The sequence below is a fragment of the Myotis davidii genome, unplaced genomic scaffold (genome assembly GCF_000327345.1).
Source record: "Myotis davidii unplaced genomic scaffold, ASM32734v1 scaffold299, whole genome shotgun sequence".
NCBI classification, from domain to species: domain Eukaryota; kingdom Metazoa; phylum Chordata; class Mammalia; order Chiroptera; family Vespertilionidae; genus Myotis; species Myotis davidii.
Window position 1 is genome coordinate 7,758,391 of NW_006293088.1, and position 13,829 is coordinate 7,772,219.

Genomic DNA, 13,829 nt, shown 5'->3' on the forward strand with positions numbered 1-13,829 from the left:
GACCCCTTTGGGGGTTGAACGACCCTTTCACAGGGGTCGCTTAAAACCATCGGAAAACACATATATAATTACATATTGTTTTTGTGATTAATCACTATGTTTTCATTATGTTTAATTTGTAACAATGAAATTGGGGGTCACCACAACATGAGGAACTGTATTAAAGGGTCGCAGCATTAGGAAGGTTGAGAACCGCTGGGTTATAGGATGGTGGTTTTTCTCTCAGGGTTTTGATGTTGAAAACAGTAATGGGAAAAGTCGATATGCTATGATTTCTTTTTTATGGAAATCCAGTAATTTTAGAAGAGTACCTTATATAAATCAATCCTGACAAACACCTTGTTTTATTTATGTTACAATAGGATATTGGAGTCAACTGTGCATTATGTGTTAAACATAGAATCAGTGAAGATGAAGAGAGAGACCAGGCAGCTGAGGTTTCCTGATATAATCAATACCTGAAAAACTGATTATCAGCATAATAATATGTAAATTTGAGTTTTAATTTATTAAACTTGGACCAATCAGAAAAATTTTTGACTTTTGTTTTGAAAAGTATTTGTTTAGAAATTTACCATTGTGGCTCTTTTTGGCCTGAGAACTTCATAGATTCACTTCTGTTCAAAAGCTGAAGGCAACAACACTTATAACATAAAATACATGATTTAATCTTTTTGTTTCATTTAGATGAAGATGACTTTTTAAACTTAATGCTTTAGTATTTTTGTTTCTTTTTAGATAATCTGTAGCTTGATTTAAAGTTGAACTTTGTGCCCCACTTTATTCTTTCCTCTAAACATGCCAGTTTCTCAGGAGCAGGTGGGGAGACAGAAGGCCACTTAGCAGTGACCTCTGGTGACAGCGCCCTCATCACTTACTGCAGCAGTGAGCTCACCTGTGGTCATTCTAACTGAAATGTCTTTGCTCCGAGGCAGCTGTTCCCAGTTGTGGCCCCTACTTTGCTTTTCCATGTGAACCACTCTCACGTTTCTTGAGCCATTTCTTTCTTTTATCTCCTTTTTATATAATAGTTTTATTGATGTATAATTCACATACTGTATATTTCACCCCTTTAAGGTGTACAAATGGGAGGCTTTGGTGTGTTCGCAGACTTGTATAAACAGCATCACAATCAATTCTGGACCGTTTTCATCACCCCAGAAAGAAATCTGTACTCATTAGTCACTCCTCACGTGATCTGAACGGAATTGTACAATATGTGATGTTTTGTGACTGGCTTCTTTTAACAGAGGGTAATGTTTTTGAGTTTCATCATGGTGCAATACTAGCCATTTTTATACATAGCCATTTTATTTCTCCTCTGGTAAGCTTTATCTGTATGTCTTTTAACTTTTTTTTAAGATTTTTAATTGATTTTTAGAGAGAGAGAAACATCAATAGGCTGCCTCCTGCATGCCCCCTACCAGGGATTAAGCCTAAACCCGGGCATGTGCCCTGACCGGGAATTGAACCGGCAACCTTTTAGTGCACAGAATGACAGTCAGCTGAGCCACACTGGCCAGGGCTATGTCTTTTAAAATATGGCACCTCCATTAAAGTAACACTCCCCAGATCTGATCAGCATAAGGTGGCAAGGACTAGCCTTTGTTTTCCTACAAGCTTATCATTTTATTATAGTCTAAGCTTTCATGAAGCACAATACATTCTTTTTTCTTGTGTTTTTGCCTTGTTTTGTTTATTTTTTATATTTGCCTTTGCTAAACTATTTTTCTCTCACCCTCAGCTTTTTTAAAATATACTTTATTAATTTTTTACAGAGAGGAAGGGAGAGGGATAGAGAATTAGAAACATTGATGAGAGAGAAACATCGATCTGCTGCCTCCTGCACGCCCCTTACTGGGGATGTGCCCACAACCCAGGTACATGCCCTTGACCGGAATCTGGGACCCTTCAGTCTGCAGGCCGATGCTCTACCCACTGAGCCAAACCGGTTAGGACCACCCTCAGCTTTTTGACTGAATTTTGAACTAGGCACAGGACCTTAAGTTTATCACTGTTCTTTCCATTTTAATAGATATCAACTATTGGTCAGCTGCTTGGTGTCATTAACAATAAAATTAATAACAATAATAAAATTAAAATATATTTGTTACCTACTGCTTATATGTTAGGCAAAAGTTTAAGTGCTTTTTATGAATGCACGTAGCCTTCACAACAGTTTTATGAGGTAAATAAGGTTATCACAGATTAATAAGCATGCCCTGTCATACATTTATATACATTATAATTTAAACTTGAGGACAGGGTAATCCTATATTTACTGCACTTCTTGACATCTCCTTTCTTAAGGTTGAGGGTGTATTTTGGACATTTCCAATCTATAGTCCATTGTTTTGTTTTCTATATTTGTTGACATATCTTGTTAGGATTATGGCGGATTCAGTCTCTGTGGCTTGAAATCGTTCTATTGGTATCCCATCTGCCCTGGTGGTTTATTTCTTCCCATTCCTTTCAGCGTGGCTTTCACTTTCCAGAATTACAGGTTCTTCCTCCTAGGAATCTTCTTCAGAGGTGTTGTCGTCTTTTTGTCTCTTCTCCATAGGTCGTCAGTCTCCTGTTCCCACCCTCCCTCCATTCTCTCCTGCTCAGATCAGTGCTTCCTTGTTGGGCTTTTCTAGTCTAGGTTGAATAACCTTTTATTTCTTGTTTTTCCTTTTTTCTTGTTCCTTACATTGACTGTTGTAATAGTTCCTGTTATCTCTATGTGGTAAGTTGCTGAAAAACTGTGTTCAGGATCATAATCCTGTTTTTATTGCCTTTAACTCTAGCCTCTTGTGTATCTTCAACAACTTTTGGTGTTTCTTCTGTCCTCCATCTGGATTTTTCCTTATTTTGAGTACAGCCAAGGTTGTACAGTCATATTATACTGATTGTAGCTTTTCAGAACCTGCTCTGTGAGGCCATCTTGGTTTTTCAAGACAGTAAATGTCACCCAGTCAGCCAGCCTTCACTGGTTTTCTGTATTTTCATGATTGCGTTAATGTTGTTATTTTATGTGTGTTTCCTCTTCTCTGAGCTTGTTCCCGAAGGAGCAGTGACAATGTGCTTGCTGTGTCACCGCAGCTGAAAGCCCCGAGCCCCTCGCGACCACAGGTCGCCATCCTGCGCTGCTCCAGGACTGAGTCTTGGCTTCTTTCTAGAACACGGGTTAATGTGAGAACCCTCTCTCTGCTGCTTCCTTAGGGAAACGTGGCCTCAAGCCAGATACTGAACCTTCCCGGTTTTTGTCTGGTCTTTAGTTCTCTTGCCGTAAAAGAGCAGCTCGAGGAATGATGAAATCACACAAAGACCTCATACAGTTCCTAGCACATCGGATGCTCGGCCAACTTTGGTCCCCGCTCCTATCGCCTCTGTGACTCTGGGGCAGGTGTGGGGAACCATTTTTCTGCCAAGGGCCATTCAGATATTATAGCATCATTCACAGGCCATACAAAATTATCAACTTAAAAATTAGCCCGCTATATTTGGCCAAGCATTTAATTAACTCACTCCTAAGGCCTTGGCAGGGCCAGACCAAAGGATTTCGTGGGTCTTATACGGAGGGCTGGGCATTCCCCACCCCTGCTCTAGGGGCTGGCATGCTTCCTGAACATTGTAGTTACTCAGTATTGGAGGGAGGGTTGGTCAGCAACTGTGTATTTCCTTCTGCAGATTAACTGGATCTTTCCCTCATCCCTTACTCTCAGCAAGTACATTTCTTGTCTTTGCCATTATCTCTAAAATGTGCTCCCATACGAATATTTCCCCAAATCTAGCCTCTCTAGTGCTTATGTCATTATTTGGGATGACAGTGGCCAACAAAAATAAATATTGTGCTTAATTTTAGTTATAGTTCCTTAGTGTAGACCTATGTTATATTGTGAGCTTGGTACTAGGTCAGTTGACACCTGTGAATCATGTGTTATGAGAAAAAAATTTAAGTTTTGTCTGGAACAGATTTTGGCAAGATTTTTGTCACTTTATGTCAGTGGTTGAAATAATTAAAACTACAGAGAGAATTTCAAGATCTCTTCTAAATCCAAATTTTTTTCCTTTCTAAGTTATTTTGGCAGTTTCTTGCAAATAAACAGCATATTTTGCAGAGTAAAAAACTTGAAATCTACTGTTCTTAATGGATTGCAATTATTTAATATTTAGTGTGATTGCAATCTAATTCAGATGGGCTTTTTCTACAGTTATAATAGCTGTAATTGTAAAAAGATGCTTTGGTCTACTAGAAACTGCCAGACGCAATGCCATTTGATCTAAAAAGGTCACCGTAAAAGAGACATTTAAATTAAGTTATAAATTACAATTGAAGAACAATATTTTGATGTGTGAGAGCAGAGATGTCAGAGCAGGGAGATGTAATTCATGGGTTCATTATAGAACAGAGGTGCCTGACAGCTGAGCCATGCCAAAAGGAAAATTTATTTGCAACATCACACAGACAGAAAATGGCAGCTAAAATGAGAAGCCAGAGTGGAAACCTGAAACCTTGTGGTAATACGCAGTTTATGCTAATAAGGCTGCCCGAGCCCCAGAGATGTTTAATGATTGCCATAATATAAATGAGGTGTTGGGGCATGTGCACATTTTCAATCTTATTTAAATTAAGGCCTCGTCCTTACTGTATAAAATAACACACTTTATAACCAGGCATTAAGGTTGATTCTCTCACCTCTCTGTCCAATATACAGATTTGCTGAAATTTCAGAATTATTTAGGCAGGAGAGTTAAAGCTTGAAACAAGATTTCCATCATGATAGCTTTGAGGAAGGATATAATTTAATGTTTATAGCAATCCATGAGAAGTTCAATCATGAGTTAATTAAACTGTAGGCAGTCATTAAGTATTATTTATTCTTTGGAGAAGCTTGCCAGTAAAGCACTTATATATATTAAATTATAGAAAGTAATAAGCAGGGAATGATTTGTCAGGCAGAGCGAGAGGAGCAGATTTAACTTGGGCAATTATGCAGAAGTGTGTTTTTCTTCTGGTGGCATGATCCTTTCTTCCTGCAAGACAATGGAGGATGTGCAGGCACTAGCAGTGTTGGCTTGATTGAACCCTGGCTGTTTGAATAGTCTTAGGTGAGGCTGTGTACCTAAAACATTACTCCCCATGGGGATGCCACTGTACAGTTCATAGCCCTCTGACATTTCGGAGTCTCTTGTCACCTTGTCTCATTTAATGATTTCCATTGTCCTTTGATACAGCTGAGGGATGGTGGTGTTAGGCCCATTGGACGGATGAAAACCTCAGCTCAGCTGGCTTGCGACGAAGCAGCTGTCAAGACTCAGATCCTGCGCTGTGTTCACTAGGGCACGGAAGGCACGGCTGGGCAAGTCTATGTGTAACTGGCTAAGTGGGTCCAGTTATATACCCGGCAGTGTGGTTGGCTCTCTGTGACTCAGTGTAGCGGTTGCATTTGTTACAGTGGAACCAAACCAGGAATTTGTTTCAGAAGTTGCTCTGTTTTAGCACCAAAACCCCCAAGCAAGCCTGCTCTGTGAATTCATTCCTGCCCTCTTTGCTGGCACAGTATCTGGAAGAAGGAGGGGCTCCGTAACTCTTCACTGAATGAATGGAAGGCCATTCTGAGCCTGATGCGTCCCACTGGATCTTGGCACCAGAGGTGTGGCGTGGCGGGACAGGGCTGTGTGGGCAAGACCTGATGGGGGAAGGGTTCCTGTTTGCTCTTTCAAGGTGAATGAAAGGCCACCACCTGAGGATTCTGTGGAGCAGGCCCCACAGAACGAGGACAGGGCCACGAAAGAGTGACTTGAGTGGCTCATGGATTGCTGAAGCGTTTCCATTGTGGATTGGATTCCCCAGATCTTGACCTGTGCCTTAGGGGATGATGGAGTTGACGTGTGTAGAAGAGCAGCCCTGCAGTTCAGTCACGTGGAAGCAGATTGACAAATCCTTGCTTCCCTGATTAGACACACGCGTGCGCTCCTGTGCAGACGAATGTGAAGGCAGTGGATTGTGCTGAATGACTGGCAGAGGGATGGGGATGGTGTGAGCCAAGTGCTTCTGCCCCCAGTAGCTTGCGAAGATTGGAAGCTGATTGGTCCCTGCTTTTTGCAATGATCTTTTCCCAGTGGCTCCAAAATGGTACAGATCCCTATCCTCCACATTAGAATTGCACTTAATCCCAGATTTTACCAGCCTGGCTCGGCTGCAAAATGGACAGGCAGGTTTGTTTATCTTGCTTTAATTGCTTTCCAAGGCTACAAAGTGAAGCTGTAAGGCATTTGCGGGTGCACCCTCCGAATCCGCTTCGCAATTTCTCTAGGGAAATGGTAGAAAAGCTTATCCTCATGAAAGGACTTTAGCTCAGCAGTGCTGGGGAGCCTGAACTGAGTTTCCTGGCTATATAGATGCATCTGTGAGGGCAAGACCAGTTGGTTAACATTTGCAACCCACATCATGTTTTTCACGAGATGAAATTATACTAATTCTTCAGAGCTAGATGCTGTATTAGAGGGGAATGTTTTTAATGACAATTTTTGCAGATTTAAGAGCTGGTATTAGGTAAACAGCAAACTCGAATTTACATGAAGAGTAGAGTTGAAATATCGGGCTTAGCTCTTCCTCAAACATTGTTTGGGCCCTAGTCTAAAGAACGAAAATCTTCACAATCACATAGAAAACAAACTCCTTGTGCCTGACGCATCAAGCAAAGACAGTAGGTAAACCCAGCCTTTTAGGAACCTAGTGTGTGGATCTGACATCTAGTTAGATGTCATACGAAACCAGTACTTTAAACCAGCGGTCGCCAACCAGTGGTCCATGAGGTCCGAAAGGTTGGCAACTGCTGCTTTAAACAGCTGCTCACAGGTTACCCGTCTCCGTTTTTGCATTTCTGATGTTCACAGCTGTGTCTATCCCCAGGACCTAGAATAGTATCTGGAACAGTGTGACACTCAATGAATATTTGTGGGAAGCTTGAAGGATATCCTGAACTCCAGTAATCTCCCCAAAGTGCTTAACAGATAATCTTTATTCGTGTGAAGCTATGTGGACCATAAAACCTTTAGTATGTAAAACGCATATGTTTAGTAAAATATAACTAAGGTATTTCTGTAAAGCTCTCAGAATTTCCTCAGCCAGGATTGCTGGAAAGAGGAAAGAAATGTTTTTAACATTAAGAAGAAGGTGACGGCCCTGGCCAGGTATCTCAGCTGGCTGGAGCATCATCCATACAACAGAAAGGCTGCGGTTTGATTCCAGGTCAGGACACATACCTAGGTTGCAAGTTCAATCCCCCGTTGGGGTGCTTATGGGAGTCAACTGATCGCTGTTTCTCTCTCTTCCTTCCTCTCTGTAAAATTAATAAACATATCCTCGGGTGAGGATTAAAAATATATGTATGTATTTTTACACAAAAGGAAGAAGGAGGTGACTATTTAGAAAGGTTCCATTTGGTTCCCTTGTAAGAGGAAGAGGGCATGCCGGCAAGCCCGTGACTGAGCTTTCGTGCTGGCCTCGCTGCGTGATGGCTGACAGCACAGTGGTCCCTGCCTGTGTGTGTTCCATGCAGATCTCATCCCTGTTGGTCAGCACTCCTTTTCCTTTTCAAATGTGTCTTTGTGTAGAAGTGGGAGCAGTAGACACTCTAAGGATTTACTGGGTTTATGTTATGGAATATAATATTTTCAGAAATAGGACTATTTTAATAGGACGGTAGATCAAATAAAAGGGTGGAGTTTCCACTATTTAGAGATCAGAGTAGCGGAAGGAAGCTCAGGTTACCGCAGACATTGCAGCAGCTTCTTCAAGGGAAAGTGTGATCTCAAATCAAGATTTGTAAAGAAGGCGGGCGTGCTGGGCTATGTTTAGGAGGAAATGCCTCTTTCTCTAAGACTAGTAAGCACCTCACTAGAAATTTAACGGAAGGGGTCCTGCCAGCAGGAGTCAGCCTCTCTGCTACATGGGACAACCACAGACACACGCGCAGCAAGTTACTCAGAACCTTTCTCCAAGCTATCGCTTACAGCTCTGCATTCACTGAGAGGCAGGCATGTCAGCGGGAGCAATGACATTGGGTTGCACTTAAGTCACTCGTTCACTTTTGCAATGGCATTTATGTTCTCATTAGTACTTTCCTATTATCAGCCATAGAAGGTTTAAAATTTTTAAAAATTTCTGTGTGCTGAACCAGAGTTTTAATCAAATTTTGTAAATTATTAACATGAGTAATTAGGTGAAACATAAGTGGTTTTTGTTTATAGTTTAACAATTCTTTTTTAATATGTGTATTTTTATTATTATTATTGATTTCAGAGAAAGGAAGGGAGAGGGGGAGAGAGAGAAACATCAACGATGAGAGACAATCATTGATCAGTTGCCTCCTGCACGCCCCACAGTGGGGATTGAGCCAGTAACCGGGGCATTGGACCGTGATCTCCTGGTTCATGGGTTGACTCTCAACCACTGAGCCACACCACCTGGACACAGTACTTTCTCTATATCTGAGAAGGCTACTCTAGAAAATGGATGAAAATCGATATGAGACCACTCCCTTTCTTTTTTCTCTTTCCTATAAAAAATACATGGCAACACTCACTTAACATACTCTGTGCTATACAGTCCTAGCAATTTACATGCAGTTGGTATCCTCACAAGAGCCCTGAGAGCTAGGTCTATCATTACACTAATTTTTAAAAGTGACAAAATTGGGGCCCAAAGAGGGATAAGTAACTTGCCGAGGTCACACACCTGGTAAGCAGTAGAGCTAGAATTTGAATCCATATTCTGGCTCCAAAGTCCAGGTTTTCATCACTCCTTGTAATTACCCCATATACTGTAATTACCTTTTGTAAAATGTTTGTTTGCCATGAGCTTTTTATTAAGAATTTATAATTTGATCAACTTGAATTGATTTCAGATTATCACTAAAATGTGTGCTTTATAAAAAAATGAAAATAGGCATGCAATTTTTCCTTTTATTCAGTTCCAATCACGAGTTCCAATTGAGCTCTCTTTATAGATCATTATATTATAGGATTTGGCACATACTTGCTTGGTCTGGATATTAGGCAGACCATAAAAATCTAACTTTATTTTACATGAAAGAAGACTAGATAGTTTTCAAGCATTTGCAAAATACAGAACTTTGAGTATTTAGTTTGTTTGTTTAGTATAGTATATTCTTTTCAAAGTAGTCTAATGCTAAATTTTATAAAAATACATAAGCTAATACCTAGCATCCATTTCCTTGCTCCCTCATCCCGGTGCACTGTACCGCCACCAAAGCAAGATCCAGCATTCGCGTTTTGTCTTGTTTTAAGGTAGTCGACTTGTTGTTATAATTAACATATAGCCTTGACTTCTTTGCACAGTCTGGATTTAAAATAAATTGGGGACCTCTAAACTGTGAGAATGCTCTGGACATTTTAATATATAAAACATTCTGTTTCCATGAATGAGTATTTGTAAAATGTTTATTTCATTCAGCAAATATTGATCGCAGGCTTTGGCCCAGCCCTGGCACTAGTAAGGCAGTCTGTACACCCTTCTAAGACTCTTCTACTAAAGACAAGAAACTCAGGGCTCTCTCCTTTTGGGAGGCCACAGCTCTTGGCCTACACCTCGATGATAGTAGTTCCTACAGCCTACTTGATATTGTCATCCTGTATGTGTTGTATCCTCATAACATCCCCACTAGTTTGTGAGTTTTCTGGAAATAAAAACTGTGACCTAATAAGGTTTGTGACTTATTTGTACTGAGTATTCCGCAAATACCAGTGGTTTGTTCAAATAAGGTTGTGAAGCACTGGAAGAGATCAGAGTTCCACTCCCTGAGGGCAGGGATGCCTCTGCCTCTTTCATTTGCTGCCGCGTCCCCAGGGGGTCTAGTACAGTGCCTGGGTGTAATAGCCGCTCGGTCAACAGAGGGCAGAATGAATTCAAGTAAATGGAAGTTTAGATTTGGGTTCAGGCTACCTAGGGACACTAGTTAAAGGCATTTAGTGATGAATTTAACGAGTATTTCTTCTGGATCACCTTATGCTGCAGACTACTAGGCATCAGAGGTACAAGTCTTAGCCAAGACAGACTCTTGTATCAGAGAAATAGATCAGATTTCCAGTGAGGGTTTTGGAGGAATGGCCGCAATGTGGAAAGGTAGATTGAGCACGAGGATCTTCCTGCCTGCCCCTTCTCTCCACTGTCTGCAAGCTGACACTCAGGGACCAGGAGTGGGTGGGGTCACAGGAAGCAAGCCAGAGACAGAGGGGTCCATGGCTCCAGGCACTGCCTGGGCTCAAAAAGGATATGGAGTGAGGAAAGTTCATTAGAATGTGTAGATAAACTGGCATCTTCATTCATATGTACTGAAATGTTAGTATACGGTTACAGAATTGTTTCTTTAAAAAGCTCTGACATTTTAGGTACCTGAAATTTTTTTAGAGAAATTACTGCAGTTTAAAGACTTAAGAGAAAGAGCATAATCTAAACCAGTGATGGCGAACCTTTTGAGCTCAGCATGTCAGCATTTTGAAAAACCTGAACTTTACTCGGGTGCCGTGTCACATATAGAAATTTTTTGATATTTGCAACCATAGTAAAACAAAGATTTATATTTTTGATATTTATTTTATATATTTAAATGCCATTTCACAAAGAAAAATCAACCAAAAAAATGAGTTCGCGTGTCAGAGGTGTCATAGGTTCACCATCACTGATTCTAGACCAGCCGTGGGCAACTACGGCCCACGGGCCGAATCCGGCCCGTTTGAAATGAATAAAACTAAAAAAAAAAAAAAAAGACCGTACCCTTTATGTAATGATGTTTACTTTGAATTTATATTAGTTCACACAAACACTCCATCCATGCTTTTGTTCCAGCCCTCCGGTCCAGTTTAAGAACCCATTGTGGCCCTCGAGTCAAAAAGTTTGCCCTGTTCTAGACTCTAGATTCTAGAATGTTGTTAGGCTGCTTTGGGGAGAATGGGACAGAGTAAGGATCACCCTAGCTGGGTTTGAGTCTCTTGGCTCTATTGCCTACTGGCTTAGTGTGGTGAGCACCTTTACTCGACCTTTCTTTGCCTTAGTGTCCTCATCTGTGAAATGGGATGATAATAGTGCCCATCCCGTAAGATTAAATGCGAGAATACCTTCCTTGTAGGATTAAGAAAAATAATGAGTGCACGGGATGTGCTTAACACTGTGCCTGGCCAGCAGTTTAGTAAATATTTGTTATTGTTCTTAATTCTATTCCTGTCATTGCCCAGAGGCTCCCTGCCCTACCTGTCACCCTCAGAACAGCTGGACCTGGAAGGGTGGCTGAGTGGGAGCAAACGATCCTGCTGACTGAGATGACTGAGTCTGTGCCCAGTTAGCAGTCCTGCTAGTCGAGTAAACGCGGGGCTTCCCTTTGTTGATGTGCTTCCCGCTGTTCTTTGTTCAGTTAACTAACTAAAACTGTTGTTGTTTAGCTACACGAAAGCGGATATGATGCCGGCAAAGCCCTGCAGCGCCTGGTCAAGAAGCCCGTGCCTAAGCTGATCGAAAAGTGCTGGACCGAGGATGAAGTGGTAAGCTCTGGCCGAGCGGGCCTTGTGGTCAGGTCATTGGGTGTTTGCTTCTCCCTGTGTGACCTCCTGCTGCTCGGGGGACAGGGGCTCAGTCACGTGAACAGACCGGCTGTGGCTTCCATCGGCAACGCAAAGAGCCTCTAAGCTTCAGATTGTACAGAAAGGTTTGATTTTAGTAAGCTGGGGTTCCATAGAGAATGGTGATGATTTTCCCAGGTTTCATGGAAAGAGAGAGGAAATCGAGTTATTCTTTTAAAAAGTTGGTTGGTTGCTTGGTTTTGGTCAAGCTAGAGTTTGACACTTCCCTATTTTAAAACACAAGCATATTTTTTTTTCCCAAGCAAATAGAACTTTAATACAAAACGGGCAACTTAAATACACTGAAATCATGTTCAAAGAGTTCAGAAATGAAGAGTATACTGTTTACATTTTCAGTTCCCATCAATCTGTTCGCGTTTTTCAGGAATCGCCTTAGAAAACAGGAATACAGCTTAATAGAGCTCCGAAAACTCTGTAAATGTAGATACTGTTCTAAGAGTTCTCAATACTATACAATGGAATTCTTCTGTGATGGAATATGGAACACTTGAATTACAAGCAAGTAGAACCTTAATACGAAAGGGCAACATAAATACCCTGAAAACACGTTCAAACAGCTCTGAAATGACGAGTTAATGATTACATATTCAGTTTCCATCAAACTGTTCGCGTAAAACACAAGCATATTAAAACCAGTTGGTACATAACCTAGAGTAGGGCTGGTGACTTTTTTATCTTGAAGGCTTGATCAGATAATACATTGGATCTTCCATATGCATCCTGTTGTTATGGCCCTTAAAGAAGGTGAAGAGGTAGGTGTGCACACAGATAGAGACTCACTCACAAACCCACAGATCCTACCAGCAGAGCTCTCATGAAGCAGGTCCCCATCTTGTGACTTCCGAAAGGCATTGCTAGAAAAAACTTAGAGTGCCTGTGCTTTTGCCAATGAGGGTGACCTCCCGCTGGACATTTGCCCTTTAGGTTGAGTGAAATTAAGAGAAGCCTGGCTCTGTGACACACATTGACTGTACGTTCCTCACCTGTATTTTAAAATATGCTAAGAAAGTGTGCTTGGAGATTTTATGCGCTTTCATGATCTGCTCTTTCATTTTTTCAGCACTGTTTGTTGAGTGCTTATAATGTGTCAGGAGCCATATGAAGAACACAAGGTCCCTCCTCACAAGGCTTATGTTTTAAGAGAGAGACCAGCTGTAAATCCGTATGTGTCCAGTGGTGGCATGTGTGCTGAGGTCTGAAGGTCGGGGCTACCCAGGCTGGGGTGCTTGCTGTCCTTTGTAAGGGGCGCGGAAAGGCCTGCTAAGTCCCACTTGAGCGGAGACCTTGGTGAAGTGAGGAGCTGAGCCTTTTGGATATCAGGTGAAAAGCACACCCGGCACGTTCGAGAACGAGGCAGGAACACGCTGTCTGGAGGGGGGGCAGGGGAGGGCCTTGCAGGGGACAGTGGACCCACAGTCAGCACCTCGCGGTTTGCTCTGGAGACTCTGAGCCGCTCGGTTCAGTCTGCCAGGGGTGCGCTGTGCTGAGTGGAGAGGGAGCTTTGGGGGTTGCTGTGGGAGTCCAGGTCCAAGGCCAGGAATGTTAGCGCAGTGAGCTCTCGGGTACATACGGAAGGTACAGTATGAAAGTCTGTTCATGGCTGCCCGGGGGGCGGGGCGGGGGAGTTTGAGAGGAGTGGGAACATGTAGGACACAGCGGGGATGGACTGAGGTGGCCCCTGAGGATTGGGTAATAGCAGTCCCTTAAGACTCTGAGTTTATCGAGTTTATCAGGCACATGTGAAGGTGGTGGTGCTGTTTGAAGTTAGAAATGTTTAAAGCTCACGTGAGTGTGGGAGTGAGGGGGCATCCTAAGCATCTGAGATTGCTCAGACAATGGCTGAAGCAAAGATGTTACACTCACTCGTTTTGAAAAGTCATTTGATGTTGTTTTTCACTGTAGACCTACTTGGGTGAGGAGATAAGAGATTTGACTGATAAAAACTTAAGCTTCTACAGTCCTTTGTAGAAGAAAGACACAAGGAGATGAAAAGGATGGAATGTGAAGAATGGGACCAGTTACGCACATGCGCGATAGTGTTTTCTTGTCCTTATTCTTCCTCAGTTCTGGAGCTTTTCCCTCCTTCCCTTTTGGTCTCTCCTCTCCGCACCTTGTATTCCTGATGGCCCCTCCCTTTTCCGTGCTTCCCTAGCTCCTCGCTAGTCATGACCCACTTCTCTTTC

General features: G+C 42.2%; 1 protein-coding gene across 1 annotated transcript in view; it reads left to right on the plus strand.

Annotated features, from left to right (window-relative positions):
• RERE (arginine-glutamic acid dipeptide (RE) repeats) overlaps positions 1–13,829 on the plus strand; it is a 252,765-nt gene that overhangs the window by 150,791 nt on the left and 88,145 nt on the right. The window contains exon 10 of the mRNA XM_015565944.1: positions 11,449–11,547. Coding sequence (XP_015421430.1) covers positions 11,449–11,547 — 99 coding nt within the window. The remainder of the gene's footprint in view (positions 1–11,448; positions 11,548–13,829) is intronic.